Genomic DNA, 27,830 nt, shown 5'->3' on the forward strand with positions numbered 1-27,830 from the left:
TTGACAGAGCGAGAGATGACCCACTTTCGCCACGGAAAACAACTGGCATGATTATTGCATGCATGCATATACATGCAATTATATATGTGAAGAAGGGGCGGGCGGCGTTTTATGTACATCCTGCATCTGTGTGCATGGCCATGCAAACCTCTATTCCTTCAATCCACGCAAGTGTTTGGGGACAGACTTGATTAATCGTGCTTCTAATTAATCAAAACTGACTTGTCGTTCTGGCTTTAATCTCGCGGCTCGCGTGAGCTTTTTAATAACACATAATCATTTATTGGATTAGGAACCAGCTGCTGTCTGTCCCGTTCTTGTTTAATTCTTCCTCTCTGTCCCACCTCGTTCCGAATATGGCAGCGGACTAATTAACTCTGACTGTGACTGACATCCCGACTGTCACCTCTGATTTCAGCCGACCTGCGCCGCGCCGCTGCCTCCCTTCGGCGCCCGGCGCACCAAGCAGATGGAGGCTTAAACCGTTTTTGACGCGATACATTTTTGTGACGCTCGTTGGTATTTTGATTGGCTGAGTCGTTCCCCGCGGTCTCCTATAGGTCAAACAACTCAGCTGCCAAAAACAGGAAAACTGGCATGGAGCGTCTATTTTTTATTCATTTTCAATCTGCGGGGACAAACATTAGCAGTCGTCTCTTTTATGGGTGTGTATTAACATGCTGGGTGGACAGTGTCGTGTGTCTACACTTGTCAGTATTATGCTGGCGATAACAGACTGATTAAAGCTCATAATTAATCCATCTGCGGCTGTAATACATGAGAAAATGACACCCTTTCTCTGTTTTGAACTCAGCAGATGATACCAGGAGTGGGTGGACTGACACATCTGTGTGACTATTATCCTTCCACTGGTGGTTGCCCTGCCAATCAACTAACAAGCCAGCAAGGCAGACAAAGACTTGGAGGAGGAATCAATGTCATCCACTCGTCCTTTTGCCTAATAAGAAAGCTGTGCGCTGCATAGCCCTCATGCCTGCCTTTAAAGGTCGTGTCTCAGGGATTTTTACTTTGGTGAATGAGAGGGAGTATACAGACGGAGGAAAAATGGCTACAAGGACAGAGGATGACATGGGATAATGATTAGAGTCAAACTTTGACAGATACCAAGTGCTCGTCATAAAATATGTCACTGAAATGGAGCATCAGTAGCTTGTCAGTGTGTCGAGTGCCGTGCTGTTTGGATGAATGATCTATATATTCTGTATCACAGGGAAAATGCACACACAGGAAGAACATGCAAATTTTACACAAAGTGATGGCTTGAAAAAGTCTTTCCAGTCATGTTCCTTCCCACTGTGCCTCCTCGATTCCTTTCCAGATCAATTCATATCGTATAAATCCTGCTTATTATAGGAAAAAACAATGGTTCATGACATAAAGCTTTAAATGGTGTTTCAATGGGAAATATGTCACTGTTTCTATAAGAGGTTACAATTCCTCATTAATTATTTTATTTAATTTATGTTCCTAATTATTTTATCAGCACCTCCATCCAACACATTAATTGGAATAACTTTCTTTTTTTAATGTTTTTGGCAAAAAATGTATATGCACATGAAGAACATGCAAACTAGAAGGATGTGAATCAATTAGCTTTACTGTAAAAGTGCTTTAAATGCCTCAGTCCAGTGCAGGTGCGTCTGATAAATCAGATCTTTACAATGCATGTGTTTTCCAGCTCCAGCTCGCGTCTGCAGCAGCTCTGCAAGTCGTATTCTCTCCTCCTCGCCACCGTGTAAACATCTGCACAGACATAAAGTGATGACGCCCAGCATGCATGCAAACTCATACAGCACAGACACAGACAGAGAGACGTGCACGCATCCTGCCAACGCCCACACCGCACAGCCTGCAGGGAGGAAAGAAATGACTGGAGCCGTGAGGGACGGCATGGGAAAAGACTTTAAAAAACAGCTTTTATCTGTTTTCTGCGAGAAGAGACTGTGACTGGATAGCTGTCAGGGGGCTGCTGCTGAGTGGTTTCACCAGACTGAGAGTGACTCTGGTGTGTGTGAGTGTGTGTGAGTGTGTGTAGCTGCTGCTTCATGTATGTGGCAGAGTCTGAAGGGACAGCGCTGGGATCACTGCAGTGTGTGTGTGACTGTCAGAGGAAATTCACATGTATGAGCGCCTTCCATCAGCCACTCTGAACGCACCAGTGATCACACTCCGCAAGAAGAAAGCACGAAAGGAAAAGAGTGATGAAGAGAGACTAAGACGGGGAGGAGAGAGCGGGGTGGAGTAGGTTAGGACCCTCGCGGTCCTCTTCCCGACATGTTTTCTCCGCTCCCTGCCTGTCGTTCCCGCAGAACGGGGACGGCGAGCCGAGTGTGAGACAGTTGTCACGGCGTGCTAACCTCAGCATCCCGGCAACTAAAGAGGAACCAGGAATAGAAGGAGCAGGATGACGGTTCAGCCAGACCTGTCAAGTCAAACAGTGAGAACCAAGAGCCCTGAACTGCTCCCAGTCGCAGCCAGCCTCTGCGCCGACTGGCTGCGTCCAAACCCACACACACATACGCTGCTAATTGGCATTTAACCCGTCGTGCCCGGCGCCTATTTGCTTCTAACAAGCAATTACATAATGTTCACTATCATCTCAAATCAACTGTGCTGTTATGGAGCGATGATAAGCCTGGCACTGTGATTACGCTCTGTAAGCCAGTTTGACTGAATTAACTGGAAAGTTTTAATGTAATGCTTTTTCATTTTAGAGGCAAATATGAGAATCCGGTTTTTCACTGCAGGAATCAAACCCTGTACGATGTTGAGTTTGGAAAGCAAATCCTCACTTTTAGAGAAAGTGCTTGTGACTTTACTGTGGTCATAGTTAAGCCTTCAGAGCGCCCTCCCATAAAGTTTGCTCAAATTTTTACTTCAGGGTGTTACCGAAGCATTTTTCTATACTCTGTTATAAACATCGCAGCATCCAGATACACTGTAACATTTAATGTAAAGTGACTCAAACTGAGAAAAATCACACATATTTCAGCATTTCTAGCTTTAAAAGGCTCTAAACGGCCTTTTTAACCCCCTTGATGGGCTCATGCATTACTAAACACTAGTGTCCTACACGAAAATGTATTATTTATAGGGAAAACATACCTCGACTCTGGAGTGTTTCTTCAGTACAGACACTGTTATTTGTAGTGTTTTTCAGAAAAACGCATTAATCGAGGTCAATAACAGGGAATAGGAGACGCTCTGCTATAACAAATACGAAATACTACAGAAGTAACACCCCACTGATTAGCAAAAGTATTTCTTCTGACATTTTCTTCACTTCCTCATTGTTAGTTGAGAAGAAAACATGAAAGCGATGTTATCCGAGGTTACCATGTCTAGTTGCCTGTCCGGGAAAACAAATACTTCATTTGTTCCGTCTCAGGTTGTGATTTAGTATTTACCATCATTCTCACAACCTGAAACTCTCATGAGATTATTAACCTTCTCTTTAAGTTATTTGTTGAAAGCAAGAGATTCAAAAGCTACAAAAAGTAGTCTGTGCGGACAGATCCGCTGGCAGATGTTGTGAAAGTAATTATTCTGAATTCTTGCTTGCTGCTTTAAAGAAGATGTTGTTTGGCAGCATGAGAGGGAGGTGATGGAGGCGCCCAGAGGAAACATGAGAGCAGCCACAGATTGCAAATACCAGAAAATGATGAAATGCTCCACAGCTGTCTTGGGTAACATTAAAGCCCGTGTACATTGATTTCAAACTGTGATACAATTAACCGGAAGCTACAGTGGGAAAATAAATAGCATCACCATCACCAACAGACAACAGTTCATCTGAAACTCCATCACTTCTTCTCCGTCCTCCAGTGTTTGGTGCTTGGTCATCCCCTTTTCACCCCGCCACCCCATCGTTCATCATCAGCGGGGCTCCTTCCACCGCAAATCAGAGCTACACCACCAATGGAATTCAATCCGCTCTTACCAACTGCCTCGCCAAAATTAAATCATGGATGCAGGCCAACTTTCTGAAATGGAGCCGAGATAAATCAAAGATAATAATTGCTCTCAAAGCCACACGGGACGTCTGCCTCCATCGGCCGCCCCACCTCCACGGAGCCACAAACTCCAGGAATCTCTGACTCGCTCTTTTACCCAGCAGTCCTGAAGATTGTTTCATCCAATCCATCCATCCTCTGAACCCACTTCTTCCACTCCAATCCAAATCAGCAGCAAACAATGAGTCTCTAACAATGGGAGGAAATGGTGGAAGACTCACTGAATCACCACTTTATTCAACATATGCACGCATGGACATTCAGGTAGAACATGCAAACTCCACACAGATCAAAACTAAACCGTTATCCACCAGTAAAGCAAAAAGAAAGTTCAGCACCAGTGAGACCTTCTGAGTGAAGTGATTGTGAAATGTAATTAACATCATCATCATCATCATCATCACGAATCAACTCAAAAGATGCACGGCTTCAAAAAGTCTAAAAAAAATTATGCAAAACGAAGATCAGGCTTTCATGGTATTTGATCCGAGTCCATAAGGATCAAATCTGAGATCAGATGACTTATCGCACTTGATCCGAATTAATTCTCCACAAACATATACAGTACACACTCAGGATGAAACATGCATTTTAATGAGCCATGAAGGGGGACGGTGCGACTGAAGGATTTCTGTTTAAAGGAAACTTTTGGAGAGACATAAAGATGCGTTTGCCTGCTGCAGAAATCAATGAGCTCTTTTGGTTGCTTGCTTTGTTTATTCATTTCCAGATTTAGCTCTGGGCTGTGTGACTGTCATCCCATTCCTCGCTCCATCCTTTGTCCCTTTTGGCCAGTTTCATGCTCTTGATGGCTGTAACGAACAAGCGGATGCTCCAAACCTTCTCATTAGCACGCTCCCTTTCACACTGGGAAAAACGCCGGATTCAATTCCAAACCTATTTAACTTTTCAGTTCAGACATGCTCACTTTGTACATTTAGCGGTGAGAAACGGAGCAGCTTATAGCTCAGACGCCCGCCGAGCGGGGAGGAATGGCCTGCTGCGAAGAGGAGAGGACACACATGAAAGAGCAGCGCACATCTCATTAGCACTCTTCTCTCTCCGTCCAGCCAGCTGACTGGGCGGCCCGTCTCCCGCCCATCGGGGCGCTCGCATGGTGGGAATCCACAACTGTGGAGGCATTTCGCTCCCATCCTCTGACGCATCCCCGGGGATTAAGAAATCATCCTCACATTTCGAGAAAACCCACCACCTGGAAATAGACTCTGGGATGAGGGGGCGGAGAGGTCAGAGGCCCAGGCGCATAAGTCATTTTCTATTTTCCAATCCCGGCTCCTTACTTAATGGAGTTTTTTGAGGTAAGCACAAACACGGCGGGAGGGAGGAGGTGAGGCGCTGCCTCAGTGAAATTCACTTTCATAGCTGAGGAGCGAGGGCTCATCTCGAAACGATATGCTGAGACCCGAACGGCAGTATAACTCTGCATACAGGTTCTTGATGAAACAGTGAGAACAGATTTCTTTGACTTGTGATCCTTTAACTCATATCAAACCAGAATGTAAAGATAAAGATGACTTATAATACGATCTCAGAATTACATTAAAAAAACAAACATATCCCTCAATCTTTTATGCTGTTCAATTCATGGTTACTCACTCACATTTACACCTACAGGCAGCTCAGCGTCACCGGTTCACCAGGTAGAACATGCAAACTGACCCTCAGCCCGGGGATCCTCTCACTGTGAGGGGGCAGTGCAAACCACAACACCACTACAGCCGGCACAAACATTTAAAAACCCCAGTCAGAGCTCAGATACAGAAACAATACACAGACAGAGCAAAGCACGACAGTTTTTAACATTTTTATTACAACACTGACAGGAAATCTTCCACATCTATTCCACATAAACTCAAAGGTACTGGGCGTCGTGGGCTCCCTGCCTCCCCGCTGCTTCCCCTCCCACCAAGAGACTCGCCGGGGCCTCCAGACACGCTCAGAGCCAGTCCACCCGTCCAGAGGAAGACGCTTCCCCGTGAGATGCTGCCATTGCAGAGGATGGGAAGACTGTAGTTACCACAGAGACGCTCAATCAGAGGTAATCTGACTGAATAATTTCAGTCAGAGGCTGTTTTTTTTTTTCCCCTTCCCTCAGTACCAGCCGGGCTATCAGTCATTTTGACAAATGACATTACTGAGGAAAAACCATTTGAATTTCGCAAAGTCACCTTCATGGTGATGAAGAGGAAATATGGGCAGAAAACATGTAAAACGTTTTCCTTCCGTAGTGCAGTATGAAGAGTCGTGAGAGCAGCGCTGCTCTTTGGTGGCACCGGCTGATCGACTGGTTCGAGACTGAGCAGATGATCTGTGGGCAAGTGAGGCAAACACGTGGATCATGCATGGAGGAGACGAGATGGACAAAGTGAGGAAAAGCAGCAGTGAGGGGGAGAACAGGAGCTTCATGGATGCAGAGAGAGAGAGGACATGCAGGTGAAGCTGGTTCCATATGGCACGAAATATTAGGATAGAAGAATCTAGTCTGAGGGGACTTGGTACTTTCTGAGAGGACGGTGTACGCCCGCCCCGCATGGAGGAGGAACTGCAGGTGGACGGAATTTAATATCAACTCATAGCAACTGATGAGCTTCCACAGCTGAGCTTATCCCACTTTTAAAGTGACGAAAACATAACCTTTTGTTTCAACTTGCATTTTTTAATTACAGTGTGTTCACCTTTCATGAAAATAATAAACAACAATATAACAGGATATTTTCACACCATAAAATTTCACTTACAGTGTTCGAGAAATTCTGGGGAAAAAAAAACACAACATCCCCGAGGTGTAAACTTTTTATTTTAAAAATAGAAATGTCAGGAAATCACTTCCTGGAGGAAATGTGCTGCATTTTTTGACAACAGTCCCGTCTTAAAAATTCTTCACCATTTCAATGAAATTTCATTTCATCCATTTTTTGCCAAATTACTGTACCTTGTGACAAGTGCCTCGGGTTAAGTGATCTCTAAGTGCGAGAGGCCTGGGTTTGAATCCAGGAAGGACATAAAAACTACTTTACAGTGCAAGTTGGAACGACTTGCTGTGACGACACTTGTAAAACCGAACAAAAGGAAAAGACCAAGCTTTAAAAAAGAACATTAATTTTACGCCATTTGAATAAGTGGACTAATGCTTGTGTGATTATATAGATTTTAAACCTGCTGACATGAACTGAACGAACCCGAGGCTTTGACCATGGGCAGCCCTGAAAGGAGGTTTCACTTTTATAGGAGAGAGAGGGAGATGGAGCACAATGCACAGGAAGCACAGGCGAAAGGCCCCCGATGGTTCAAGGCTTCTGTTCTGCCTGCGAACTGGTGCTGGCGAAGTGGCAAATACTACTAGGTATCTAGCACAGATGTGAACAATTCAGAGTATTAAATATTCAAATGAAGCCGCTTGACAAATATTTCATGAAGGAGGGAAAGCATTCAGCACACTTATTAGACCACAAGTGTAAACACAATGGGCTCTGAGGGGAAAAACACTGAGTCTAGGCAGGAAAGGTGGAAGGTTTTTCAGTTTAGAAATACATCTATTGCAAAAGATCCAACTTTATTTTGATCAGTGTTGCATACAAATACACAAAGGCTGTTTTCAAAGTAATTTTAAATGAAATTCATTTTTTTATTCCAATAACTTTGAAGAAGGGCTGTAATCTGAAGACCAGGTTTCAGGACATTTGGTGCATGGCTTTGGTGCTCTCCGGGCCTTGAAAAGGATAAGCCGTTTAGAAAATGGATGGATATTAAACTTCCAATCTGGCCAGCAGATTAGCAGATTACTGCCGTAATTGCTGTGCTCATAATAGCACAGGCCCTGCTTTTGTCAGCCAGCGCCACACTCCTTCACAGTCCCCAGCCTAATTTAATATTATTTGTCAACCGTAGATTCACATTTAGACACTGTTCAGCGTAAACAGTGAGGTTATTGTTATTTTTCTGTCATGAAACTGGTTTCTACACCAACAAATGTAATTGAATTAAGCACTTCATCAAATAGGAAGATGAATTCAGGTTGTTCATTTTTTACTGGACCGACTCCGCCGCTTTTAAACCGGAAAAGCCTGGGAAAATGTAATTCTCTCAAAATGTATTTCTCTCAAAGAGGAAAGGAGCTTCACTTCAAAAGTCAGGTACGAGGGTGGTTTTTATTGGCAAATTAATTTTTGGAGCCACTGAGAATAACTTGGTCGTTCAGTAATTGTCGGGGTTTCATACGAGCTTCGTAATTCTTACACCACTTGGCTTGTATTCATTACTGCTGTTTAGTGAGAAGAGAGTAAAGGAGGGAAGAATTTGTGTGTGTGTGTGTGTGTGTGTGTGTGTGTGTGTGTGTGTGTGTGTGTGTGTGTGTGTGTCACAGGGACTCACATCTTCACCCGTCACACAGTCCACTGTGGCTGGATCGCTGCAGCTAACAGAAGGAGCTTGTCAGAAGCGAACTCATATACACAGACAGAAAGCGTTGCTGTGATTCCTTTATATTTCTAGTTACATGCAGCTTGCTGGACCTGGTTATTGTTACTGAATTACTCACGACAACACTACTGTGGCTCGTTCCAAGCATCTGAATCATTTCAACGGTTGAACACAAAGCGCAGCGAAAACAGACTATTGTCTGGGTCACATCTGCACAGAGGCGTCGGAGCAGCGCGAGCACTCCGCACACTCCCAAAGTCGACAATGACACATGGTAGTTACGAGGGTGACAGATGTTCGGCAGCAGCTATTTGCAAGCAGTGGACGCACTAATCTGTTTTTGCACTTTCATTTGCTCTAATTGAGGAGGACTTGGACCGGATTCGCTCGTACCGAAAAAAAGAAGCGGCTAAAGACACTTCTGGCTGAGTGACAGGTAAGTGCAAGCATCAAAAGCGGCAGGCGGGAAAAATAATGAAATGAGCTATGAGAAGAAAGCCCACAGGGCCTGCAGGAAAGAACCGGGCAATATCGCAACTCATTTGACAATGATATACTATTAAAGAGGAAAATAGAAAATCCTGCCTTTGAAAGAATTCAGTAATTCTATCATGCAAATGAAAACGTTCATTGGCGATCGCAGAAAGACCGGATGTCTGGTTCCATCTGGAATACTGAATAGTTAATGTCAAAAGAACATCAACCTTTTGTGTAAAAAAAAAAAAAATACTCAATTTGGAATTCATAAGAGGAAATTCACTCAGCGAATGGTGAGAATAGAGAGGTGACCCTCTCTTTTAGATTACAGACGGAACAAATCTGGAGTTAAAAAGGTTTTTTTTTTTTCCCCCCCTTTTTTAAAGGAGGAAGGAAGCGAGGAGGAAGTGAGGACTCCAGGTAGGGAGAAAAAAGAAAAAGAAAGGGGTTTCAAACCAACTTTCTTCATCTTAGTGGGAGAATCTGAGCAGAGTAATCAGGTATTGAAGCAGCCTGCAGGAAAAAAAAACGCCCAGAGAGGAGGGAGGACAAACTGTTTGTACATCTGTGTTTGTGTATTGCTTTGTGTGAGAGCTATTAGTTATTTATGGATATACAAGGACAGAATGATTCAAATTCATCCGCAATGAAGCCACGGTGGTCTGAAGGGTCTCTTCTCTGCAGAACAGGCTGGGCCACTACAGAGAAAGCACATTTTAATCTGGGGATTTTATGAAATCCTAATGAAGTGTATGTTTTTTACACTCTGGGGACATTTTATTTTTGTTTTTAACTCTTAAAAGGGAATGATCCGACTGTTTGACCAGCACTTTACGACTCTCACTTCCTCATTCCTTCACGGTTCTTCCAAAGAGTTACCACCCATTGAATAATGCATATGATACACAAAATATTGAGATAGGTGAAAATAATGTTCAACAATACCACAAAATGTTCACAGTGTAGAAGTCATACGTCAAGTGATTGATAATAAGATCACTAAACTCTTGGTCTTTCATAGTTTCTAACTCCAAACTGTCATAAAATGTCTAATTTCAGTCAGTTTTATGCTTTACAACTGAATTTTATTCTCTACTAATGGTCTAGAATAGGCTTTATAAATCATAACACTTAATAATCTTTCAATAAAAAGCCAAGGATGGGATTGTCAGATTCTTAGAAGAATTTCAGTAAGTGCTTTCTAAAAGGTTAAAAGGACATAAACGGATTAAAAAATAAAGATGAATTAAAATAAGAAATTGGTTTCGTGCTCTTGAGTAGAACTGTCCTACAATATAATATAAACCATAAACATGACTTTGTAAAAGTAGTGAAAGTATGACTGAAGGGTACACTCACACGAGATTTATTCTTTCATCATTTGAACTCAATGCATCAATCAAGTGCACTCGAGGAAGAAAAAGTCATGAAGAATCATGATATGAAAGCTTATGAGTAAAGATCTAAATCAGGATAGAGAATTACAGCTTCAGAGTGATGTTTTAACAGGCAAAAGGGAAACATTCAGCCTTGTGCATGCAGTGTTGTGTCCTGTTGTGTTCTCTCTTCAGGGGGAGCCGGTTTCCAAAATATGACACGAAAAGACTAAATGAGGCTTCCGCGTGTTTGATTCTGACAGCGGGTAGATCAGATCGGAAGATCAGAAATGTATTGTGTGTGTGTGAACAGCGTGGTAACACACTGAGGCGACTTCTACACACAGCCTTGAGCCGCCTCCTTCAAGCAGAGAGGAGAACGGAGCCACAGGCGTCTGATCAACGCTTCACTTTGCCGTAATTTCAGTCCGGATCCGTCACACTTTCAGACATATAGCTCTGAGAGATAAATGACCCGATCGTGCCACGTATTTACAATATGTTGTCCACAATCTGAGTTTTAAATGGCCTTCAGCATGTAAACAGATGGCTTTATTTGATTTAAAATCCACGGAGATAATTTGCCAAAGAAATCCTTGATTTTCACCTTTACATGATGATTGCTCGGCTGGTGTATTAAGTGGGTAAAGCAGTGTAAGAGGACCTCCATTTAACTGAATCAAATAAGAGCCGAGGCAACATTTGTGGACTTATTTTCAATTGATTTTCTATTTGTGCGTCTTTCTTTTCAAAACCAAAGATTTCATTTTCTCCTACATACATACATCTATGAATCATGATGCATTTCATCGTCATTTAGAATTCATCTAGGTGGAGAGGGTTCAAATGAAAGAGCTCTGTGTGCGTTGTTCAAGGTCTTAATTGCTTAAAGGAAACGCTAATATGAAAAGTTAATCCTCCAACACTCTGAATGCGGCTGCTTCCGCACTGCACACAGCTGCACGTTCAGCGGCCGCTCTCCGCAGCAGGGCATACATCCATGTGTCCAAATGCGAGCTGACAGGAACCCACAGCCCATTGTTAATTTAAAATGAAGACTTTTTCCTGTCAGTCACCCGACAGCCGCAGAAGACGAGAGAGCCTCTGCCAGGAAATAATCCCAGGAAAACATGCGGCCTGACAAACCTAATTGTCACATCCATGTCTCTTTCTACATGTGACTGCCTTCTCTGGCAGGACAGCCATTCATTTGCAGCCAGGTCTGAAATACCCACAGCCTGTATATTGAAAATATGACAAAAAAATGATCTAATTACACATGGCATGCATTGCAGAATGATTGGGGGAACATAAACTAGACAGAGGCAGTAGTAAATGGGCTGTAACTCTAAATGACACCAGTATTCTCTTTTAATGTGTGCGTGACTCGCATGGCGATGCGCTGCTGAGTGAACAGTGGGCGCTTGTGAAGAGCGAAGGCAGAGGAAATGTTGGCTTGCGTTATGCAAATGAGAAACAGCACTGTCAGGGCGGACGCGGCTGATCAAGACAATCGCCATCGACACACGCGCGCGCACTCGCGCGTGTGCGCGCAGTGCAACGCAGTCAGTTTAGACGATAATATTGAATCAGCCCGGGACGATAACGGAGGTGAGAGAACAGCCAGGCTGTTCGCCATGCACAGCTCCGTGTCTTTAACCCCGTTTCATTTTAACATTTCATCAATAGCGACAGGCTCCTTTCCCCGAGATGCTGACCTGCACGACTTGTTGCTAACAGTCTCCGGGCTGCACGGAGCAGGACCGTTATTTATGGACCGAGGAGGAGAAATAAATCAATGCTCTCTCTATTCTTACCCAATCCCATTTGCATTGCTGTGAGGTGTTGACTTTTCTCATTTTCTTCAAAAAAAAAAAAAAAAAGACTTCAGGATTCTTGACTTGTCAAGCTTTGTCCCGTAGAACAATAAGAGAGCCGTAAAATACAGAGCAGAAGTTTTAACCAACTGAAGGACTCGATAGTGGAAGTTAAACATCGTAAATACCTCATTTTCTTTTAGGACCATAAATATTGAGCACCAGAAGAAAGGGGGTCTAGAAATAGTACCTTCACATTTTGAGGACAATAGACAATGAGCCTGGCCTTTCTAAATGAAAGCACTTGAACTGGGACAGGAAATTGACTTTTCTTTTTCTAATCTTATACCCCGAGTCTGGATTCTGAACCACAATGAAAAACGCTTCACTTTCCGACGTATCGCACAGAAAACACCAGGATGTGACCCGTCCTGAATCTGCCACAAACACACCAAGGCACTGGTGTTTAAGTTTACGTTTCTCTCTGTTTACCGGACAAGAAATATTGGCGTCTCAGGCTAAAAGCAGCAAACAATAACCAGGCTGAAGCGTGCATGTTCTGAGCTGAATGAGTCACGTCTGCCATGACCCAGTAAACCTACTCAGTAAGCATATTTATGGGAGCTGGTGGGCACGGATGGCACGGACCCCCACCCGAGTGTATGCGACAACATGTAATGCCATTAAAATATGTTTTACTGAGTGAATAAAGATGGACTCATTAGTAGAATATCAAAGGATAAAGAATGCAGAGACCTTTGATTTGTAGCTGTGGGCAGGCCGCCTCAGTGTACAGTGACGTACAGTGGCAATCTCACACAACGGCGCAAGTCAATACGAAAACTCCCCGGTACCCAGCACAGCGATGCGAGCGCGCTGGAGAGGATGCGGTGCACTTGCATGAACGGACTTGTCCTGGCACGACTGCCTCGTGTTAGTAACGCGGCTGACATTCTAAACATCCAGCGCTCATATCACCCTGGTCGGTTTTCTTTTCACCTGCAGTGATGCGAGTAAGAAGTTACACATCTGCCAACGAGGCCAAATTTGGAAACTGCGGCGCAGCCTGAGCTAAAGCTAAAAGCTAGGCTGTCGTCTTAAATCCCTTATGTAGGAAAAGAAAATGTCTCTGGCTAAAGGCTTCGTAATGATGCAAGCAACGCAAACAATGTTACTGCGGTTATTAATCGCCCACATGGGTACAACTGAAAATGTCACAGAGTCGCACCGTGGCCTGACCCACCACTGCTCTCCCACACACACTGTGGAGGCAATTTCCATTTAGTCACCAGAGGACTATATCTGGAGAGGAAATGTTGGCTGAGCAGCAGCAGGAGGAGGAGGAGGAGGAGGAGGAGGAGGAGGAGGAGCAGCAGGAGGACCACGAATCGGGTGAGTTCAGGACAGACGGGGAGACAGAGCAGGGGCGCCTGTCTAAACATTTTCACACTTTTGAATTTCCCCCTAGCTCCCTCACTTTCTAAACAATGAGGTCTAGAAGAACTGAGAGCCGGCACTGGACGGAGGGGGCGGGGGGGGAGGGTGGGCGGAGGGGGGGGGGTAGGATTGTCCTGGCACTCTTTTTAATTCCACCAAAAGCTGTTCCTACACAAAGGGCCCCCACTCGGGAGCCGCCATGGAGCAGCAGCCAGCCAGGCCGGCTGAAAATAGGGTCGTGAGCGAGAGAAAGAGTGCGAGAGAGAGAGAGGGCGAGAGAATAAGACCGAGGGAGAAGAATGGCTGGCTGAAAGAATGGGAAAATGAGAGCCCGAGCAGGCCATGAAAGGCTGAGAGGAAGTTTTCTTTGCTCTGCATGTCGGTGAAAATGAAAGCAGGGAGGAAGGCCTCAGTGATCACGTGCATGCAAGACAGCTTGTGTATGTTCAAGCCAAAACAAAAAACAAAAGATGTGCAACTTAAAACACTCCAAAACATTCCAAGTTTGTAAGCTTACACAACTTAACATCTAGAAATGTATCTGAAATGCTGCAGACACAGAAAGATCAAGTTTTCTCTCAGCTCTTTTCCGTTTTCACAGTCACTGAACTTGTTTTGCTCTGAGCCGCCAGATAACCTCTGAGAAGGTTCAGGACCACCTTTCCTGAACACGGGAGGATATGGCCACTCTCACAAACATACAAAGGCAGGAACCTTCACACACACATCCTCCCACGGCTTCTGACGCTCGCTGGAGGGGTCGCTGACCTCAGGCTGGGAAACATCGCATGAACCCCAATCAGTGGATCCGCCATCACCACGTCGGATTCACGTCCACTGTTGATTTTTAAGTTTAGTTTCTATCTTGAATGCCTCTGTCATTGTTTTCATTAAAAACTAAAGATATTTAATACAGCTAAACTTTTATTTTTATCATTAAATTATTAACAACTCTTCAAAAGTTATCAGTCACATCCTGGATAACTGGAGGTCACCAGTACTCACATAATAATCTCATCAGAGCGTTGCTGTCGTTTTCTCATGTGGAAAGTATGTATGTGTGTTTTTTTTTCATGCACATTGCAACAGAAGTGCCCCTAATAGCAAAATAAACTGAATGCAAATAATTAAATCTAATAATCTGCAACAATACCAAGAGGAGAGAACAGAAATTTCCTGCAAAGGCTAAAATACTGTCATATGGGTGAGTTGGCGTCTGGTCCTCTGATGGTGTTTTTACTCTTTTTAGTGTTTTCACACATTGCTGCCGACTAAAAAAAGCACATTTGGTTTGTGCTCACACGTTTCTCGCTGTTGTCCAGACTTTGCATCGACTGATGGCGCATCGTGTTTATGTGCCCATCGCCAAATTTCTCTTAGGAGCTACGTTGTGCAACTCTTTGACCCAAAAAAAAAAAAAAAAAAAGCCAAAGTTGCGTGGCTTCACACAGAATGTACACATCTGCCTTTAACCACCGATGTCTTTGTCAGGTTATTATCGGTCCAGTTATCAGTTAGACATTGAATGTGGGTGTTTTGCGTTTGGCAGGATCGGAGAGAACCTCATCCAGCCGTACAGAGGCCGTTTCTCCAGCCTGGGCTCAGAGCGTCTGTTCACACCGACAATAATCACGGTTGTTTTCACCTCCGTATGGGTCAACTGACCATATTTTGAGTTCTACTTTTATTTCTGTCAATTTGTCACTTTATTGCTGAACACTGTGAAAGGACGCGATACTTTCACCCAGACATCAACTCCGTTTGCTACTCCGACACCATATTTGATCATACTTTATAAAAACTAAAGAGTCAGTGACTGAGCGATAGGATTAGTCTCAGGGTCAGTGAGTTCAAAACGTTTGCAGTTTCAAACATGCAACAGATGCATCCAGTAAGTTTGAGGCTTTTCATTTCAGAAAAACATGCTATACTGTAGGATTCTAGCATTCAGAAGTGTACAGGATGTGCTAAAAAGAATTTCTAACCTTTGACAGATATCCAGCAAGAAATGTGTGCTATTTAGAAAAAAGATTCAAATGATAAATTGTGAAATACCATTAAATTTTTATATATTCAGGAGTGTTTCCCTTTTTTTAAGAAGAGACAAACTAAAGACTGAATCTTGAAATGGCCTTGGATTAAAGATTTTAATTTTCTAATACTTCAATAAATGCCCTATACAGGGTTGAAGTGAATGGTTCTGTGTGTGTGTGTGTGTGTGTGTGTGTGTGTGTGCCTCACTGAGGTTTCATCGCACGCAGAGAGCTGACTGGACCATGAAAGCTAAAAGCCAAAACCTTCCCCTGACCGTCCGTGGATCAGCTCGATTGTGATTCATGGCCCCGTTCCTGTTGCTACGCTCTGTAATCCCTCTTCCCACTGACACCTGTTTGCTGAGGAATCACAAAGGAATGCCAAGGTGTTAGCCATGATACGGTTTATTTCTAGAAATGTGAGCTGGAATTTGCTTAGTAACCCATTTCCTCTGAAGAGGAATTAAAAGAGCGGTGGGGAAAAAAAAAGAAAACAGCTGACCACCTCTAAGTACATGCTTGCTGTTTCTTGGCAGACTGAGCGATGAATTCAAGTCTTTTCCAGGACTTTCAGGGAGATGGACTGATGGAGCTTCTTACAGCGATCCGGAGTCCAACCTGCTCCCCTGATCACAGCTTACTCCCTCTAACAGACACATGCTTTCACAACAGAGGGATGTGAAATCGGCTCTGCGACGTCCTGAGCGACACGGCGGTGCTGAGAAAACGGCCTCAATACGACGCCGTTAATCATCACAAAACAAGCAAAAGGCTCAATGCAAGGCCAATGCAGTGCAGAATCCTCATCACTTATTAACCCGCGCAGAAATGTGGGAGCGCATTACTATTTTAATCCCTGATCAATAACAAATCTCAAGGCAAGAATTAAAAGAAAAGAAATTTTTTAAGTAGAAACGCAGGAGACGAATAAAACGCAGTCCACAGCGTGACGCAACTCTGTGTACTCGCCTGTCAATAATGCAGGGAGAAGGCTGTAATTAAGAGGCGAAGATATTTTCTCAAAGCAGCAGGACTTTCTTACTGTGCTTTTCTGGGTGAGAATCATCGCCACACGACAGCCCAAACAAAAACAAAACAAATTGGCCTGGATCCTGTGGAGTTTGTGGTGATGGGAGTCATTCATAAAACCAACGTGAACATTAGAGGTTTAATCCAGAGAGGAAGATTATCAAGCCTTACAGGAAACAGCAAAAACATGTGTGTGTGGAGAGCGAAGCTCTCAAACTGCAGGTCAGGACCCAAAACTACTTGTTTTTTCTTCTGAACATGACAGCAGCAGCGCTATTATTTATCCTTGAATTTGGAGAAGTCGTACTCAAAACAGATCAGCATGGGCGAGCTTTAGTGCAAATGCACAAATCCAAATATTGGAGAGAATTTGGATTCAAGTCAGGAGTCAGGATGGTATCCGTCCATCTTCTGTATCATTATTTCCACCTCTGGATCGCAGGGCGTCAGTCCCAGCTGACCGTGTGCGACGGCAGGGCGCACCGCGGAAAGGTCACCGGTCCATCACACACAGTCATGTCTAAAGGCAATTCAATATCCAATCAGCCACAAACTGTGGTGCGAAACAGGGGAAACCCCACACAAACACACAGGGAACATGTAAACTCCCCACGGAGAGGCCCCGAAGGAAGGATTCAAACCAGGATTTAATGAGGTGAGACTGGCCGCCACTACACCACCATGTCGCAGATGGAGGATATCCATCATAGGAATAAACGCCTGTTTTACACCTGACTTCTGAGAAAAAGTAGAATTCTACACCAACACACATTCATTTGGGATTACCATTATTATTATCCATGGCCAGGAACTGGTGCGTTCCCATCAGAGAAGACTGGACAGAGGAAAGACGAACACTTTCGCCCTTCAACTTTTTCATGATGACTTATTTATTGTCTGTATATTATAGTTTCCCATGCTCTGAATAAGTCTTCCAACACTGTAATATTAAATTAACTGTATTTTTCTTCTTTTTTCACATTCCAACCTTAAAATTTAAGAGCACTGATCAGCAGTTGTTTACGAGAAAGACGTGTGCAAACTGGAGGCAATAAGAAATGGTCAAATAGAAGAGAATGAAGACTCCTGAACTGAACTCAACACAAATCTCCACATTATATAAATTCTTGAATATGCCTCACTGCTGTTTTCTCTATAATCCTCTTTTTCTCTCTTTCGTCTCTCTCTCGTTCTCTCTCTTTCTCTCTCGCTCTATGATTTAAAGAGAAACTTGTCTGAATGCCGTCATTTATGTGTCGCCTATACATTCTTTGGTCAAATAGTCTAGATTTTGCAGTTTTCATGCCCTTTTTTTTTTTTTTTTGTTTTAGGAAAAAAAGAAAGCAGTCCCACATTATTGAAAATGTTTCTAATTTTTCAAGCAGCCATCCTGTGACTGTATAATTTGCAAAGTTCCACGTGAACAGATTCTCAACCTAAACATCTTGAGCGTCGCCTGCAGAAAACGGGACCGTGTGAAGCGTCCGCCTGCTTCACACAACCGCTGACATTTCTCACCAGAAAAGACACTTACGATCAACTCTTCAAGCAAGAAACACAACCTCTTCTCTGCCCTCTCCTCACACACGGGATCACTCCTCCCCAGACGCCCTCCTTGACATTTAGTCTATCTGCCGCCAGCCTCAGCCGGGCCGGGACCCCGCGGCCACCGGCGGGCTTTCGCAGGCCGGCCGAGGCGCCAAATCGCTTTCACCTGGAGGTCGGGTGACTCCGTGGGGTCCAAAAGAAAGTTTGCAAAATTGGAAGCTCATCAGCGTTTCTATAGTTGGGCTTTGCTTTAAAATAAAGGGATTTTACATTATTCCTGTACTAAACTGCACTCTTTTTATCCCTCCGTCTCTCCAATTTGCCCAAAGTGCAAGTCAGCAGAAGGCACTTTGGGGCATCTTTTCTGGTCTTGCCCCAAACTACAGATATTTTGGACAGATATCTTTAAGTGCCTTTCTAAAGTACATAACTGCGACATCTCACCAGATCCATACACGGCCATACTGGGCGGGCCTGAACACCTCTCAAATTTAACCCACCCCCAACAAAAGACAATACAATATTGCATGGTTATTGCAAAAAGGAACATTCTAACCCTTTGGAAAAATGAAGATGCACCTTCTTTTAAGACCTGGCTGATGGAAGTGACCAGTTTATTGCATCTGGAGAGGATCCGACACAGTATCTCTTTAACCTCTGCTTCCTTTGACAAAATGTGGCAACCTTTCTTGTTATATCTATCAACTCTGACCTAGATAATTATACTCATAACTGTTGGAATGTATACCTGTGCACATATTGTATATGTATTGTACACATGCCATGTTCATCAGTAATGTTCAATAAGTAAGACAATGTCATAGTTGTCTAGAGCAGTTTTTTTTTTTTTTTTTTTTAAAGTTTTGGGTGGGGGGTTGGGTGTTATCTCTGTATCTTTGTACTTATGTTTGTATTTCTGTTGTATGTTATATGGAAAAATCACAAATAAAATAATGAAAAAAAAATAATAATAATAAAGGGATTTTTTTTTTTTAGCCGGTAGACTTTTTTCTGATTATTAATTAACTGAAATATGTTGCGAGAAGAAACATTAAAATAGCCTCGAAGGACAACAGCGAGCTGCGCTGGTCAGACGCTCCATGACTGTCTTCCTCTTCTCCTTGTTTAGGGGTAGTCTCTCCATTTTAATTACAGCATTTCTGCATCAGGTATTAAACCCATGAATATTTAAATTACAAAAAAAAAAAAAAAAAACATTTAAAGGATGAAGAAAGACCAAAAGGTGCTTTCTTCACCCCTCCAGCAATTAGGGCTCAGACTTCTCCGTTACATCCTCCTCGAGCCGCTCCCAGATGAAAGAAACCCATCTCCGATCCATACCGGAGCTGCAGCACCGACTACACAAGTATGCAAACAACAAACAACACGGCGCGATGCAAGGCAGACTATGAGTCATTAATAAGAGCGCTCGATAATCAAGCCGCGCTGCTCTGAGGGCGATAATCATCGGTCGCCTGCTCTCCAAGTGATAAGCTAATCAGCCCTCCGTCTCCGCCGAGCCGTCGAGGGGACTCATCATCATTGACATTTCAGCACAGGATTGGGCCTATAGAGACGAGCCGCCGTGTGGAGGGGGGTACCTGGAGTGACTTAATTATCATTGCTGCAGAATGATATCCTCTCAACTCCATTTTTGCCACTTTTGCTGAAGGTTAACGCGGTTCTTTTAGCATTGCGGCGACGGTTTCGCCGCTGCGATTGACCCCTTTTTGTAAAACCGCTTGTTAATTCTCCACATAATCGTGTACTTGAGTTCGCTAAGTAAACATAGCGGTGATCATTGTATAGCCGCCGCTCAGTCTGATCAAACCCTGCTTCCCTCAGACGTCTTTGCATTCAGTGTCAGCGTCTCGGTGACTAAGTAGCTGCAACGTGAGTTTTGAGATGTTTCCTCCGACGAGACAGTTGTCTTGTTGCATGTTCAAATTAATTCATAACCTGTGGGGATCGCACCACGACAGCCTGACAGCTCCTTAACAATACGGGCCTGATGCAGCGGAGTCTCGGCTGAATATCTGTCATCCTCGTGCCACCCTGTGTTTCCTGGCTTGCAGCACTCGGGTCTCAGACATTACAGTTCTAATTTCTCTACCTGCTTCTTCCTGTTCCCGTGTTCTCACATTACTTGGAATACGCAAGGAGCGAGAAGGTGTCATTTACAAAGCTAATTCTGCTCAATGCTAGAGCTTCACCCTGTCTTGCATCTTCAGTGAAACGTCGCAGCTCACTCTGTCACAGCGATTATGCAACAGATGCTCCTGCTAAATGCAAAGCAGAGGCCCTGCAGCCTGGAAATAACTTGCCCTCCCATTTCATTTGATCTCCGGGATATGTCTCGGAGGCGCGTCAAACACACAAGAAGACATATTTCCCAACTCCATAATGACCCATCTTCTTTCTCCCCGGTGACAATTTGGGGACAGCTGTGACAGATGATACTGGTTACGCCCAGGTGAAAACAACAGGCTGACAGATTCATGCTGACAGAGCAGGCCAACACATTTTTATGCCCATCACAATAGCCCCGCTACCTTCTGTTATAAATTTTGGAGCAGGTCCCTCTTGGGGGGGGGGAAAGTGCTGGGAATCGGAGCACCACTGTGTGACCAAACTGTCCAGTTTGGGGTCGTTTGCGCCGTTTGGGATGATGGTTGTCGTCACATCCATCACTGTAATGCTCGGGTGAGGAGAATATGTCTTGCAGTGTAACTCGGGAGCAACTTTATCGACAACTGCTCTTAGTTTATGGTATTAACAAAGTGATATTTCAACATTATGTGCCCGATGAGTTCATTGTAACCTTATTTTATAGCACACACGGTTATTTATTGAGTATTAATGCTTAGAGGGCTGAATGTAATGATGTGGTGCTGCAGGGTAATCGCCACGCATCGTTTATTGTGCTGCATCAGGGATTCAAAGCACATTGAAAATAAGCAATATAAACAGATGTGTTGATCTGTCACTGCACTCCTGGAATGTTGCTGCAGAGTGTGTGTGTGTGTGTGTGTGTGTGAGGGGGAGAGAGACTACGCAGAGGGTAAAGCGAGTGTGCCTCCATCAGTCCAATCGAAGTTCAGATTCCCCTGAATCATACATATCAAACACGCCAAAAGCCATCACTTCAAACCTGAACTGATCAGCAGACGCGTCAGTGAGGGACGAGGCGAGCTGATCACAACCCTCCACACAGCTGAAGACTGCTAATATAAAACAAGAGGGAATGGTGAGCGAGCAAACAGACAGCCCATCAAAAACGGGATCTTCCTGCTTTGGTTTGTCATTTGAATCCATTTGTCTTCCATGCTGAATGATGCTGACATTAAAGTACAAGAGGTGACCAGTTTCACAGAGTCTCTAGAACTGTACAGGATCATTCTGACTTGAGATCAGATTGGTCCTCAGACAAACTGAAGAAAAATGATAATGTCTAATCAATATTTTATCACAATTAAGTAGGTAAGAGACAATGAAGGATGCTGAATGAAACTTGACAAGAACATCTTTGACCTCTATAGCATATTAAATAAGGCTCTTTTCAAAGGCGTCATATGCTTAATATTTTCTTGACTTTTGATTTGTGATGGGTTGTGATTCCTCCCAACAAGTTCAATTAACTTAAATAACAAGAAGCAGTTCGTGTGTTTTCAGGCTGTGGAGGCATTCAGCTCATTCCTCCACTCTCATGACTGAGCAGCTTCTGTCTTTTATCTTACAATCACTGGAGTGGATGATCATTCAGAGCACTTGACAAGGTGAGCCTCGTTGTTGAAGGTCTGCATGAAGAGCAGGGGACGAGCCGGGCTCATTTCCTGCAGGCGCCGCTTCCCTCCGCCACCCTGTTGCTCAGCAGACTGAGGACTCGTTCCTGCCATTACTCTAATGGCTCGCAATCAGACCGGCGGCTGATTGCGCCCCATTTCCCCCGCGACACTTTCCGGCAGGTAAACACAGATTACAGGTCGGCCGCGCAGGAAGGGTTTGGAGCGGCTCAGGGAGGATTAGGCTTCCCGAACAGTCACCTGCCGACCGGAGCGGCGAGGAATTAGGACGAAAACCACACACCGGGAGAGCCACACCTCAACGTTCCGGCCCAGCGACACCAAGCACGCACATCCCACCGAGAGCCCCGGACGATAAACTTTTACAACAGGTCCCCAGAGAGGACGCGGAGCCGTGACACGCAGGAGGGCTCCGCGCGCAAGCGGCCGCAAAGTGCGGGGAGGGGGCGCCCGCAGTCGGTGCGCAGCGCAGCGGGGCTGCGGGAGGCGGGGAGCCGCGGCTCGGGGTCGGTTCTCCTACCTTGAGCTGCGAGGAGGAGCGCTGCCGCCGCCGCCGCCAGCCAGGAGCCCGGGCGGCGCGATGCGTAATCTCTCGCCATTCTTCTGAGCAGGAGGCAAGGTGGACGCAAATATCCACAACCGCGCCGCGTGCCGCTCCAAATTATTCCTTCTCCGATCGGCCGGGAAAACTTCCAGCTCAGTTCAAGCCGCCTGGGTTGGAATCAGCCAAGTTGAGCCTCCTGTCTCTCTCTCTCTCTCTCTCTCTCTCCGCTCGGGTCTGCAGCCCGGGTCGGTAGTTTTACTCTCTTTTCCAGTGAATCTGGGAATGACAGGAAGAGTCCGTCCCCTCCCGGGCGGAGCGGCCGCAGAGCGCACAGGTAGCCCGTGGCTGGCTCGCTCTGTGTCTGTGTGTCTGAGAGAGAGAGCAAGTGAGTGTGTGTATGTGTGTGTGTGTATGTGTGGAGGGGGCTGCTGACGGCGCCGTGTGTGCCTCGGCCACTGCGAGCGGACGGAATGGAAACAAAGTGTGGAGAGTGGAGTGTGTGAGCGCCGGCGGAGCTCGGTGTGTGTGTGTATGTGTGTGTGAGAGAGAGAGCTGCGGAGAGAGGGGGAATATCACAGTGATGTCAGCAGAGCGTCACCAAGAGGACTCGAGCCGTAATACTGGAGCCTCTCAGCCTCCCGGTCCAGACTGCCGACGCGTCTCCGGCCAGAGCGGCGGGGATCCTGCGCGCCGGCGCGGCCGCGTACCTGCGCTCTGCCCAGGGCGTGTTCACCTCAGTGTAGCGCGTGTGTGCTTAGGAGGGGGGGGATCAGGATCAGGAACTGTGTTTGTCGCTAGGGGCACAATTGACCCACGTTTTATTGTTTCAGAAGCGCCTCGAAATATAAAATAAATAAATGAATTGTATCCTATAATAAGTCTGAGTGGAGCAATCATTGGACACTTTGGATTTCGCAGCATTTTTCTCCTGTTTTTGACCTGTTCTTCTCATGTTCACAGAATTTCACAGGAAAATTGGAAGCTCCAAAAATGTAATTTAAAAATAATGAAAACATTTTTGTGTTTGGGGCTGCATGCCAGTGCGGTGGTTTCAAGCTCTTGTCCCAAAAAATAGATTCAAGTCCAGACCTTGGGGGTCTTTCCTGATTGTGTCAAAGTGCAAGTGTTTTCTCTTTCTCTTTCTATTTCTTCTTTCCTGCCTCTTCTGCAGCATGTCTGAGGTCAGTGTGTTTTCCTAGGGAATCCCCAGTCCTCCTGCTGGACGTCAACACTTGGCTGGTTGTGTTCTGGCGTGTTGTTTTTGGTTTTCTACAATTTGGAGTTGCAGTTGTAAAACAACTGGTATCTTCATAAGTGAAAACATCCCCCGTTCAAGCCAGGGCTTGGGCTACCAAGCCTGGGCTTGAACAGTTTACCTGTTTTTCCTGTGTATATGTGTGTGAATGTGTGTGTGGGTGTGGGACTTCCCTGGGTATTCCCAAAGTGTAAAGACGTGTGTTTTAGGTGAATTCCTGTCTCGAGTTTTGAGTAGAATGACAAGCTTTCAATTTTTGTTTCCAGTTTAACTTTAGCTCTTTTCACACTAATAATGCTTCTTTCCCCCGTCCACGCCTGTCCGTTTTTCATCACAGCCACATCATCGCAACGACAGAAAATGGTTTGGATCAAAGCCAGACTTCTGAAAATTACTGCAGCAGCCGAACAATCCTCAGCATCATGGATCAAAATCAGAGAAGTGCTGGGACAGCAAAAGGTACCTGATGCTTGTTACACTCCATCAAAATTATAATTGGCTTCTGTCCGATGACTGAATGATGAATCACGTGAGAATATTACATTGATTTATTTGAGAAAAATACAAAAAAACGCGTCAGAACTGGAATGTGCCTGGTTTTGGGTCTCCTCAGGTCACAGTCAATTAATCAGATAAAGTGTTTCAGTGGGTTTTACAGGCCACAGGAAAAGGTTTACGGTCCCTCCTCAGCATTGGATGAAACTCCTTGAAGATGTGGTTCAGACGAGGGAAGTCTGGAGAAAACCCGAAGAAAGACGATCCCAAAAAACTCACCAGTCAATCTTAATTTAAGTATAAGTGGCATTCATTTTGTTAAGAATTCAAAATATAAGTACAGTAGAGCATTCAAATCTAGTAAGATAAGTTCAGTAGATTAATTTTAAGACGTACCCGGATGAATTTCTAAGTACCTGTGAGCACGATTCTGCACAAATTATTCCACAGCCTTTTATTGTGACCTCAGATATTCAATAATCCTGCTCAAATTTACATTATCTGCAGGAAAACATTAATCTCCAATGAACCATAAAGCCAAGGAGACTCTCGAGTAAAATCACCTGAACACAACTCCAAAAGCCTTAAACACAGATAATTATAGTTCATGTTAAATCACCGTGGTTTAACAAGGAGTTATAAGCAGAATGTAAGTGAACCTGGGGGAAATATTTCTCCTCCTTGTGTTTGTATTTACAGTTTTTAGAGTTCAGACTTAGTTTCGCAGTTAATTGAGAGTTTGTTTGGCTGGTACCCACAAAGTGAGCTTCCTCACTCAATCTGCTTGTGCAACACAAACTTAAAACCGGCTGCAGTTGACTTCAAAGATGCTCTCTTATCGTCCTAAACAGACGGGAGAACGTCCTCTCCATGTAGAGGAGAGCGCGGGGCTGTTTATTTCCCCGCAACTTATCCCTGTTTGAAACATTTCTGTCTTTAAGAAACTCAGCATCACTGTTTCAGTAGAGAGGACAACAAAGCAAATGACAGCATCCATCTAGAGAGACTTGAAAGGCCGCTCCACCCTCGCAGTCCCCCAAGGCTTTTCCCTCTGCGCTGCAAACCTGGATTTATACGTGCAATTTCCTCAGTCCAAGTCTCTTGTACTTTGGCTGTTTGGTGCAGGAGAGCTGATACATCATAATAAGGAGAAGTCGGCAACGATATTTAAAAATCCTAAAGCAATAATCTGAGTTGATCTCATGAAGCTGTTGGTTTGCGGAAGTGTAGTGTACTCCGAACATCCGCCTCATCCGTCTTTTCACCTGCTCAGTCCATGGTGGTCATGGCGGGTTTAGTAGGGCCTTCGTTTATTCCCAGAGAAAAGGTGCAGTCCCTCTTGAGGATCCCTCGGCTCATGAGGCCCAACACCCTGCAAAGAAAACCCAATGTCAACCACTTGTGTGTTCGATGTAATTCTTGTTGTCAGGACTCAACGTTTATGACCACAGGAGAATGTTGGCCTTTAGATCAGCTCATAAAACAGCACTGCAGCTCAGCTCCTCCTGTAATAAAAAAAAAAAAAAAGAGAGGCAACTTACCCCAGTCTGTCTGTAAATCCAGCCAAACATGATCACCGCTCAGTAATTTAGAAAGCTGTGTTGATCAGGATGGCCGCCTCTGCTTCCAGGCGGTGTAATCCAGTGAGTACCTGGTGGGCCAGCTACACCGGGTCCACTGAGTTCAGAGCTGCATGAGCAGGGAACGCTGCACCTTGATGACGCTCCTGCAGAAACTTATTACACATGTTTCAGAAAGTCACGTAGATTTAACCAGCACAACACCTGTCTCCACATCTGGTTCACCAACCTGACATTTTAACACAACTAACTCAAGCAGAGAATCTGGATTCAATCCAATATGTTATTTAATGTCTCTGTTTGATTGGGCTTTAAACAAAAGCGTTTGGTAAAACTGAAAAACCGTAATTCAGCTATTTGTTCCAGTATGTTTTCAAAGTTATTGTGTTTCCTCCTTCACTTTTTGAGTAATGAGCTGTACTGAATTTTGGAGTAATTCTGCAACCAATACAAAAGATGCCAATTAAATTTTGCTTGTGGTGACCAAGCTAACAAAGAAAAAGAAAATAAAGAATATAAAAGTGGATAGCAGTCCTCACTGCGTTCTGTAAATGAAGTGTGGTTTCTGTGGATCCACATACTGCATGTGTCGTAATCAATCCTACTTGCTGTATTTAGTCTAAAGGTGCATGTGAATTTACAACAGGTTGATTAGTGACATGCTGACGTTGCCACGAAGACTTTCTATTTAAATCTGATCAGATAAAAGGAAATTGTGTTTCTTTTTAAATCCGTACGTATATATGGACCCCAACATAAACACTTCCGTTGGATGTAGTTTATCGCTAAAAATACTGCATAGAACTGGGATTAACAGCGGAAATGTTAAGCTTGTGCACAATCCCCACGTTGGAATGAAATTCAGTTGGATTTATTTCATTTTCCTTAGATATTGCAAACGGCAGCATGTTCATTTTAGTGCACATTTCATTCAGGCAAATGAAAAAACAGCCAAAACAGTCCTGTGTGGGCAATAGAAGGGCATGGTGGAGAAAAACCCATTGAAGACCTTTTAACACATTGAAATGAACATATTACACAAGATTTGGCACACGCCTTCAGCCAAAGAAGCCCAGATTTAGAGAATATAGTTGGAGGAGCTGCAGCTGCCTTCCAGCATAAAGCATATTAAAGCCATCCTTCTCCAATCCCGGTAAAACCGCAGTGAATGTAGTGAAAATGTGGATGTTGCGTCACTGAATAAGACATGCTGGGATTATTTTTTTATGATTCTTTGCACTGATACCAACATGATATCAGATCTCGAGCTATCACTTACAGCGACTGATGCAACGATGTCTCCCTGCCAGCTGCAGTGGGCCAACAATCTCACTTATTCCAAACCCAGCAATCAATGTCACGGTGAAAACATCTCTTCATCCTCCACCTGCCTCTTCCAGCTGTAGCGTTTCCATGTAATACACTCTCTGCTCGAGCACCATGATTTTTGCTTCAAGCTGAAAGAAACAACCACCTATTTGATTGTGGAAAAAAAATGAATGTAGGGATCTCTACGCCTCCCTGCCCACTCGCTGCTCAAAACATTTCACTGAGAAATAACACAGAGAGATGGCCTCTGGAAAGCTCGCCACCTTGTTTGCCTGGAAAGCCTTCTCCCACTGTTTTGCTGGGTGGCGGACCCCGCTGCCCACCTCTCCATTATCACCTCATTAGCGGGCTGCAAACTGGCCCACCCTCCATTTTGGCTCCAGCCTCAATCATCCCATTAATCACAGAAGAGCGGGAAACCTTCTGTCCTCTGAAGGCTCGCAATGGATTCTGCTGGCCCCTGCTGTGTGTGTGTGTGTGTGTGTGTGTGTTTCTGTGTGTCTGTGTGTGTGTGAGCACGCACATTTAAATGATCCAGCTACATCCTGCCATCTGTTGACTGCTATAAGAAATGCTTCAGCAGCGACAGACACAAAGATCATGGCGCTTTCTGCTCGTCTCCTCATCTGTATC

General features: G+C 44.5%; 1 protein-coding gene across 2 annotated transcripts in view; it reads right to left on the reverse strand.

The window, feature by feature from the left end:
• pvrl2l (PVR cell adhesion molecule related 2 like) overlaps positions 1-23,050 on the reverse strand; it is a 360,133-nt gene extending 337,083 nt beyond the window's left edge. For both annotated transcript variants that reach the window (XM_030120563.1, XM_030120562.1), the window contains exon 1: positions 22,515-23,050. In XM_030120563.1, the coding sequence (XP_029976423.1) occupies positions 22,515-22,593 (79 nt within the window). In that variant the 5' untranslated portion in view covers positions 22,594-23,050. The remainder of the gene's footprint in view (positions 1-22,514) is intronic.
• Between the last annotated feature and the right edge of the window lie 4,780 nt (positions 23,051-27,830).

This window comes from Salarias fasciatus, chromosome 22, assembly GCF_902148845.1.
Source record: "Salarias fasciatus chromosome 22, fSalaFa1.1, whole genome shotgun sequence".
Taxonomy (NCBI): Eukaryota; Metazoa; Chordata; class Actinopteri; order Blenniiformes; family Blenniidae; genus Salarias; species Salarias fasciatus.